The sequence below is a fragment of the Antrostomus carolinensis genome, unplaced genomic scaffold (assembly GCF_000700745.2).
Source record: "Antrostomus carolinensis isolate BGI_N321 unplaced genomic scaffold, ASM70074v2 scaffold30121, whole genome shotgun sequence".
NCBI classification, from domain to species: Eukaryota; Metazoa; Chordata; class Aves; order Caprimulgiformes; family Caprimulgidae; genus Antrostomus; species Antrostomus carolinensis.
In genome coordinates, this window is record NW_010296723.1 from 7,740 (window position 1) to 17,414 (window position 9,675).

General features: G+C 43.5%; 1 protein-coding gene across 1 annotated transcript in view; it reads right to left on the reverse strand.

Annotated features, from left to right (window-relative positions):
- Window positions 1–488: 488 nt before the first annotated feature.
- Window positions 489–9,675, reverse strand: part of PRDM4 (PR/SET domain 4) — a 15,300-nt gene continuing 6,113 nt past the window's right edge. Inside the window, exons 4-10 of the mRNA XM_010178382.2 lie at window positions 8,698–8,847; window positions 7,352–7,470; window positions 6,528–6,613; window positions 5,250–5,377; window positions 4,423–4,737; window positions 2,475–2,643; window positions 489–1,056 (exon numbers count right to left, since the gene is read on the reverse strand). Coding sequence (XP_010176684.1) covers window positions 747–1,056; window positions 2,475–2,643; window positions 4,423–4,737; window positions 5,250–5,377; window positions 6,528–6,613; window positions 7,352–7,470; window positions 8,698–8,847 — 1,277 coding nt within the window. The 3' untranslated portion in view covers window positions 489–746. The remainder of the gene's footprint in view (window positions 1,057–2,474; window positions 2,644–4,422; window positions 4,738–5,249; window positions 5,378–6,527; window positions 6,614–7,351; window positions 7,471–8,697; window positions 8,848–9,675) is intronic.

Consider the following 9,675-nt stretch of genomic DNA (forward strand, 5'->3'; position numbering starts at 1 on the left):
TCCTTACTGAATCTATGCAGTCTTTACCTCTTCACCTGCTTACCTGTTCTAGTGAACTACAGTGAAAAGAGGCAATAACTGTTTTCCAAAAGCCAATGTTTCATTTCTGTACTGGGATAATTGCATTGTCTGCAAATGCCAATTTCACTGTCTTCTTTAATTTAAACCAAAGCTTTTTTTTTTTTTTTTTTTAAAAAAAAAAAAAAAAAAAAAAAGAAGGAAACCTGAACATTGCCAAGTCTTTGCTTTGTGCCAAATCACATCCTTCAGTTAAACAGCATTAAAAAGCAAAATACATCAACTGCCCCCACCATATCTTGTTTGTTTTTCTTAGTGTCATGGCTTTTGACAGCGAAGGACAGTTAGCTTACAGGTCCCTGCATTCACTCAACTGTATCTCTGGTTTGTGGCTCTTCACGCAAAGGGCTATGCAAGGTGTGTCGTGCATCCTGGCACTGGATGGATTAATCTGAGTGATCTGGAAAAAAAGTATGCACAGTGTGTGTGAAAAAGTCTCCTTGCCTTGCATTTCCTTCTTCGCAATTCTTCACTTGTACATGCATGATCCATTCTCATTCAGTGTTTTGGCTACAGAGTTTAGTAAGCGGTGGTAGCGTGCAGACCAAAACAGAAGGAAAACTCTTCATTTGCCAGACACCGTTGATCGTAGAAACAAGGAAGAGGTGGTTTGGGTTTTTTTTTCCTTCCATAGTTACAATATCCAAGAAAATTTCCCTCTCTTTTCTTCATTTTTGTCCAGAGAGGGCATCACCTGTTGAATAGACTCCATTGTTAATCCTGCAGTCTTCAGTCCTCACAGAGTCTATTAATTCTTCCTCTGAATCATCCTCCTCTTCCTCCTCTGGGGCTGACAGGCTGGATGTGGGGCCTTTACATATTTTTAAGTGGCGAGTGAGGTGATATTTGGTTAGATAAGCCTTGGAGCATTTTTCACAGACATAGTCCCTCTTTCCTTCATGTGAATTGAGATGCTTCTTCAGGTGATTTGTCCTCAGAAACAGCTTGTCACACTTGGGGCACTTGATCTGCCGTTCTCTGCAAGATAGGAGAAAGTTAGTTTGCTCCTGCTGCAAGGCAGCTGAATCTGTATCAAACAGTGGGGTGGTGGTGACGGGAAGGGTCAGTCTTACTCCTGAATTTTACTTTCAATTTACTTGAAGAAAGAGCAGACCAGAAATAACAGCACTTAAAAGTAAATACTGCTCAGTTTTCTCTCACAGAGTATGTACACAAAGCTCCTCTTCTCTGCTTCCCCCTCTCCCCCCCATCATTGGCAAAAGTCAGGCTTTTTGGATTAACTGCTAGCTTGCAACCAACTCTTTTTCTTTCCTGATAAATTAAATAATTCTACAAGGCTTTTGTTTGTTTGTTTATTTCTTGAGTAAGACCAAATTGTGGTTAAGCTCCATGTTTTGGGAAGGGCAGAGATGTTGCCATGGTGGAAAAAATGCCATACCTGCTTCCCTAGAAAAAAAACCCAAAACCAACCAAACCCACAACAAAAAAAAGAAAACAAAGCTGCTAACAACCAACCCTCAGTCTGTAAATGGTAAGCAGAGGCTTACCAGACTGCAACAGTCCCATTCTGTTGATGACTGTGCAGAACACCTTCCAGGAGCAGTGCTGGCTCTGGCCATAAGAAGCAGCAGCCAAGCAAGTCTGCCTGCCTCTCCCTTGCTCAGGCAAGCTGCACTATGCTGTCGCCTTGGCAAGCATGACAGAAGCAGCCATCGATTCCCAGTGAGCACAGGAACCAGATGCTGAAAACAAAATAAGCAGAGGGACTAGCTTTGGGCAAGCAGCCTTTAAGGGAGAACCTTGGACTGGGAGTAACTAAACAGGCTGGAGAGATTCTCACAGCCAAAGGAAAGATCTGGCCAGTCAGAGAGCTGGGAGAGACCTGTATCTAACTGGAGTTGCACCTGGGGCGAGGAGGGATCTGCCCTGACCATGGGCATCTCCCTGCAGGAGGAGCAGGAGACAAAAGTGCATGAATGAGACCTTGGGAGAGGTAAGAGGTGGGGTGAGCTGCACCCTACCCCCAGTGCAAAAAGAGATGGGAGACTTCACTAACAACCTACTTGGTGAGAATAACATTGAGGAGTTTATGATTTTTCATGGTCATGTTGGGAGGTGGAAACAGTTCTCAGCAGAGAATGAAATGGAAATCAACTAACTCCCGCTCTTCAAAATGACAAATATTCCAGAATACCATTTCACAAGACAAGGTGCATGCCTGGAATTTACCATGTCATTGGACAGTTTTAGAATCGGACAGTTTTAGCCAGTAGCAAGGAAATTTGTCCAGACAGACTTCTCTGTCATTTTAGAGGATGAACCTATAGTCCCTAGGCCAGACTATTTAGAACTGGAGATTTTTTCTTGGGCTGTTCAACTTGGTTATTTATTGCACTGAACATATCCTGTCCAACACATCCTGTGAGATCACTTACTGTGTGTGAGTGAGTACGTGCTGCTTGAGGTCCTGCCTCCGCATGAACAGCTTTTCACAGTAATCGCACTTCAGATTCTTCTCCCCTGTGTGGATGACCATGTGCGATTCCAGGTGAGCCTTCTGGGTGAACGACTTGTCGCAGAGGGTACAGCGATAATTCTTCTGACCTAGGATTACATACATATACCCACAAATTGACTGACAGTCAGTGTCCCAAGAAATACAGTAAGAAGCAAGCCTGACCACTTCTGAAAAATAAATTTTTACCCTGAAGAAAGGCAGATTCTTTGTGAGCAGGATCTGTTTCCTCCTGCAGTTCCTTCAGACCCGGCATAAAAGCCTGCCTAGATACAGTCTAGATTTAGCTATGCAAAAAACAGGCATCTGACTTCATTTCATCATTCCCAAAGCTTTCCATACCCCACCCCATCCCCCCCAAGTCAAAAAAACCCACTTCACGCTACTGTATCAAACCACTGAGCCCTTCATGTGGTGCATGGTTACACAGTTTGTCCTCCTGAACACCACTGATTCCTCTTCCTCCAGTGCTTGTGGTCAGCTCTTCCTGTAAGACAGACTTTCTGCTTCTTCTCTACACCAACCATGCCTCCCTGTTCTGCGTATCGAAACATCACCAGTAGACTTGTAAATTTTCCAGGAAAGGGATTCAGGCAAGCATTTAACAAGATGAGGCTTATCCAAGATGAATTCTTCAGTAAAAAAGACATTAGTCTCCTTTTTAAAAGTAGCTATGGTAGCCAGCTAGTTACTGTGCATGAGTACATCCCCATCCCCACTAATTCCCCACAGGAACTGGATCTGATGCCTTACTGGGGCCCAAGCACATTTGATGCGCTGCATTGCCTTTGTCTAGAAAAACAAGTTCTCTTATCTAACAAACACACAGGTACAAAGCTCACTGGCTCTCTGGTAAATTCTGTGTTTTATCCCATTTTCTCCCTATCTGCAGTTCTTCCATTTTTCATTACCACAAATAGTTCAAAACCCCTGCACACCACTGAATTCAGACTAAGTTTGAACACCGTGTGAATCCCAATCCCATCGAGTCCCAATCCCTGTGGTTGGGACACAGGGTTGAGACCCAATTCTGTGGTTGTGTATACCCCATTTGAACTTGGTCAGCTTATTAAAACTCCTCACTACTGCGCCAACAGCTTCCTATCCTTAGCTCAAGTGCACTGAACCCCTAATTTTATTCCCCTTAAAATCATAGAATCATTTTGCTTGGAAAAGACCTTTAAGATCGGAGGGTCCGGCTGTTAATATAACACTGCCGAGTCCACCACATCAGCTCATCAAATGCTCTTTTAGTCATGGCACAATCAGCCAGAGCACAGGTCTACATACTGTTCTACAAGCACCCAGACTGCTGAACAGCTGAACCCAGCACCGTCCCAGCGCTCTCAGGCAGCGCCCAGGCACTAGCTGGGGTCAGCACGGACTACACATAATTCCTCTAGCCAGTCAGGATGCTGCCATTCTGAGACTTTTTAACAAGGCCTGTAGTGACAGGACAAGGGGCAACGGTTTTAAACTGGAAGAGGATAGATTTAGACTGGACATAAAGTAGAATTTTTTTTATAATGAGGGTGGTGAGACACTGGAACAAGTTGGCCAGAGAAGTTGTGGATGCCCCACCATTAGAAGTGTTCAAGGTCAGGTTGAATGAGGCCAGGAGTTGGATGGGATCAGGTTGGGAGTGACCTGATCTAGTGAAAGGTGTCCCTGCTCACAGCATGGGGGTTGGACAAGATGATTTTTAAAGGCCCCTTCCAACCCAAAACATTCTAGGATTCTACGTTTCTAAGAGCTTAGATTTATGGACACAAGCTATGCCCTGCCAACTGGCCAAGGGACCAGACAGAACAGGTCCTGCCCCCATGTTTTACTAGCACAGGCATCTCTATAAAGTCCCCAACCCTCACCTGTGTGTATCTTGAGGTGCGTCCGTAAGTTGCTAGGATCACTGAAAGCTTTGCTACAGAAATCACACTTGTGCGGCTTCATGCCCATATGCCCCATGAAGTGGACGTGGAGCTTGGAAGGGGAGATGAAAGCCTGGGGGCACATGGAGCATTTCCACTTCCTTTCCTTGCTGTGGCCTGGCCCGTGGCTGCTGCTGTGCCCCTGGCTGGGGAGGTGGCTGTGGATATGGCTGCTCAGATGGGCCTTGAAGTCCGCATAGGAAGCGCATTCCTTCCCACAGTGGCAGATGTGCACATCCGGATGCTCGGGGACACCTTTGGGCACAAAAGCATGGCTTTTAATGAGGCACAGCAAGGCCTAACAGAGCGTGTGTAATCTTCACCCCAGCTCCTTTCAGCTCTGGTGCTTACTTCTCGGCTCTTTTAGGTAGGCCATTTCAAATGTTTTGGGGAGCCAAACTTTGGAATGGTTTTGAGCACATCTCCACCAAACCTAAATTATCACAACCAAAGGTGAGGGAGGGTAGGAATATCTTCAGATAGCAGAACTCCCTTAGCACCAGATGGATGAAGAGAAGAAAACCAACCCTTTTTCTTTGAAATGACAATCTTTTATGCCTGATCAGTGGAATTAGATAGTCAAATGTTTCCCTTAAAGGATGGTACTCCTGTAGACACAAAACGTAAAAGGAAACTGTGACATGCACCACTAGGAACTGAGAAGGAACATAAATGCACTCCCAAGTTACAGGGCTCAGAGGTGGCAGTAAAAGGGAATTCAAGCTGAGCACTCCCTGCAAAGCCAACAAAGATGAGCTCTTACTCACCAAGCTGTCGTGCGTAGTCCCGACTGTAATAAAAGAGAAGCTCGTGTTCAGGTGGGATGTCCCGAGAGGTGCAAAAGTAAATTTTTCCATCGTGAGGATAAGCGACCAGGTTCTGCTCTTCCCGGTTCCTACAGCAATAACAAGAGTTATGGAAAAAAAAGCCCTCCAGAAATAATGACTTTTTGAGAGAGAGAAAAAAAAAAGAAGGAAATTCCTATAAATAGGTAATGAGAGAACCTCAATGCTTATAAAAACTTTCATGTCTGTCACTTCTGTCCTTTATTAAAGGAAAGGAAAACTGGACCTCAAGAGCCAATCTCTTCCATCAAATTACACATTTTTCAGAACACTGTGATATCTCAATAGACATTGGAGTGGGCTGAGAGAAGAGAGTTTGTGATCTCTTAAGAAACTGTAAAAATATATATATTTCTCATATTAACCCCCTTAAGAAATGGAGAACACAACGGAGAAATAAATATCAGTAAAGTCTTAAAGCAAAATTATCTTCAAAAATAACTCTGGAAAAGCATTTCCAAGATGTGATAATTCACCTTCTGAAGCTGTATCTCGCATATGCTTGTTCCTAGTATCTGAAACCAGAAAAAGCTCTGCCCCACTGCACTGGGAGATCAAGCATTAACTTCTTGACTCCTGTGTATAGGAGCAATGACATCAATTGCAGGGGAAACCTACTTTGTGTCACAAAGCAACAGGAGTGGTTCAGCCTTCTCAGTGGACCACGTATGGAGCAATACTCAGTATTGAAGTTAGTCTGGAGAGTTTTCATCGCAGGCTCCAGAACGACTGAAAAGGACAGCTCTTGTGAGCTGTAAGAGCTTAGAACTTGGCCAAAAGAACCCAGGGACACTTTACTAATAAAGTATTAAAATCAAAAAGACAATCAACATAATCTCCACAGATGTATCCAAAAGGAAGGGGACAGAGGGAAGGCAATAACAAACTAATACACAGTAAGCTAATAAAAAAAGAACCTGGTTTAAAGCTTTAGAACACGAGAAACAAAGTATGCAGGCAGGCTCGAGGCTGTTTTACTGCAGCATACGTGCTGGTTCCCTCACAGCATTCTCCACTGGGTGCTCTGTTTCATTCTCTCCACCAGTCCAAGATGCCCAGGTAACTCCTGAAGGTCCCCTGGTCCTGAGCTCATTACCCATCTGCTGTAATCAGTGCAGCAGCACATGTTTTCCAGCACAGCCTCCTATGAGCCTGCAGCTCAGGCTCCAAGCTACCTACCACAGTACAGGTGGTTCTCACCTGGCTTTGCGTACAAACATCATCCAGTTACATTCGTTTTCATCAGTTGTAACAATGCAGAACTCCAGGACACCATTGTGATAGATCTACCAGGAAAAACAAATGCAATCTTAGGACAAAACACAGCAACAAATGGAGTGAATGTCAGCTTCTTTCTTTAAGAGAGGATGTGTTTACCTAGAACTGTTTACCCCAGGAGGGTCTCCAGTGCTGTTGCCAAAGCCACAGTCCTGTCCTTACTCCTCACTTTTCCCTTCATACAGGAATCTTAACCTCTTTGCTACCCAGGAGGCTAGAAAAACTGTTTATCATCAATATCTTTCCCACACATCACCTTCAGCTCGCAGCAGAAATGCATTTGGCTGCTCTTCTTACAACCCAAGTCTCGTGAATAATAATATCTGGGCAAACAGTACATGTTTTATTTATATAGATCAATTTTACTTTCTCAGCATGAAATGAAAAGCAGCTTTCCTACAACAAATCATTAACCACCTGGGGGAGCTTTCAATAAACAAAGACACAAAACAAACAAACAAGTGCTTCCTAGAAATTCATATACAATCTTTGCTGCAACTCCACACAAATACTGGAAACCATATACAGCCCTTTAAAAGAAGTCTGTTGTACTCCAGGACTGAATACCATATTACATGGTATACAGCTCTGCTATATTAACTATTTATATTAAGATATTAAACAATCAAACTGAATAAATTCTTATTTTTGGCAAGGATGATGATGTTAAAGCTGCTGTGTCATGGGGTGGCTTTCACCAGATCGAGGCATGCCTGCAGATTCTGTGAGCCATAACATCCACTGACCTTCCAGATGTGACTAGCTGCTTTGTCTGTCCAGTCGGCCACCTCCAAAGAATGGCTCTGCTGCCCAATCAAAGGTCCAAAACAAGTCCTTACAGGAATGGTTTCTCGTGTCCACACACCTATCAGTAGAAGACCAAAATCTGCAGAAATCAATTATTTAAACAACTAATCATGCATAACGAAGAGGTGGGAGGTTTATGAGATAATGCTCCAGGGGTAATATCTAGGCAAAAGATCATCAAAGCTTCTACTTCACATGTAAAACACACCTAAGGCCGAGACAAGAACCACCACCACCACATGACACTATTGGGAGCTGCTTTGTTGTAATTACAAATATTTATTTTGTTTGTCAAGAGCAAGTAATTTACTTTTCAGTAAGCTACAAAACTAAGATCCTAGCCACTTGTACCAATTAAAAGTTTTCAAGGCACTTTCTGCAGAAGCAGAAAATACTAGTTTCAGTAACTACATTTTGCCTACCTAATCCCCAGGAATTTCCAGAATTGTTGCTGGGCATTGTTAAGCAGCTTCTGCATTTCTCCCCAGAGGCAGCTGTATTTCTGTCATGGGCAGAGGGATTCCTGCGTGTATATTATTTATTATTAAACATTCATATATATATATATATATAAGTATATATATAGGTCTACATGAATACACTGAATAGCTTTTAGGAATAAACTGGAAACTAGTGCAGCTTGAAAAGAACAGATGTCATCTACTCTCAACAAGCAGCATCACTAAGCAAGCCAATAATCACATTCTTCTCTAGCCTTCAGATCCTTAGGGTATTGCACTGTACTCTTCAATTTCCAGGTGACAATGGCGTGAAATACAGTAACAAGGTCCAGATCCAATCACAAGGTCACAGTCTACAAGCCAAATGTAAATGAGGGGGGAAAAAAAAAAAAGAGGCACTTGTGATCAATACTCTAATGAGAGCATCCAGAAGACCCACAGGTAGCAAACCAAGCTGATGAACAACCAGACAGAAATCTCCTCTGTTATTTCTAATTGTTATCTTCCCACAAACTACAATTGCTGCATTGTTTTCTTATCAAAGCTGTGCATGGGCTGTTTAGCACATGATGAAAATAAACACCATACCTTGCTTGTGCTTGACCTTATGAAGTGTTTCAGCAATGCTCTGTGGCAGCAGCCCTAGAGTCTGGATGAAGTCTAAGCAGTAACCAGAGGACAAGAAGCACTTGCACAATGTAAGACAGCGTGAGTACAGAAGAGGGAACCACCTCTATCTTGCTGTGTTTCTTTCCCACATTAAAATCCCCACAGTTCTGGATTTTAAACCTCTGCATAAAAATATATAGTAACCCGATTCTTACCCACTTCAGCTCCCATGATAGACTGCCGGAGGACAAGCTGCTTAGGGAGGGAAAGCCTGGCTCGGCTCTCTATCGGGGTGTCAGGGACAAAAGTGACGGGCCCATGATCCGGGCAGTCTGATGGATATGCCTTGTCACACAGTGTGCACCCTGCAGAGAGGGAAAGGGACAACAGGGATTAAAAAGATGCAAAAGCCCCCACGGTGCCATCAGCTCCCTACCAATACGCTTCAGCTCAGCTCCTGGCAAAGGCTGCTTCTACCTGGTTTAACTTTAAAAGCTTTACCAGCTTTTACCCAGAATATGAACCATATTATTACAGTCAAAGGGGCACTGACATACCTGTCACTGTTCCTACTCAATTCAGATCAAATGCAAGGATCTCCACCTGCCTTCCTGATGGTAAATCAATCACCTAGACCCTGGGCTATCCCTACAGGCGCAATCTAGCAACGGGACAGAGTCCACTCTTCATCAAAACTACCGCAATATGGATAGTAGCCTCCCCAGAGCTGGCAGCAATGCTGATGATGGAAGAGCCATTTTCCCTCTGATCCTAAGTGAAACGACCTTTATTGGCACAAAAATACCAAGTCATACCAAATCAAACACTAATTGGTTATGTTTTTGGAATTTACCAGGAACACAAGAGTTTTCTTGCATGTAGAACCTCGGGGAAATTCATGCAAAGGGACAACAAGATCTTTCTAGAATTTTTCTAATTTGAAACCACAAATCCCCTTATCTCTATTTAAATTCAGACAATGTGCAAATCTTCACGGCAGCAAAAACCTGACCTCACTGCTGCTTCTGAAGGACCCACTGCAATAAACTCGTACAGCACACCTCTGTGGGATACCACTGAATGGAACAAAACCAAAAGCCCAAGAAGAATCAGTAGCACCACTTCCCCAAGCTGTCATTCAGCATAAGTACTGTTGAAACAACTCCCTGAAAGTCTTTAGTCTAATAAATTTG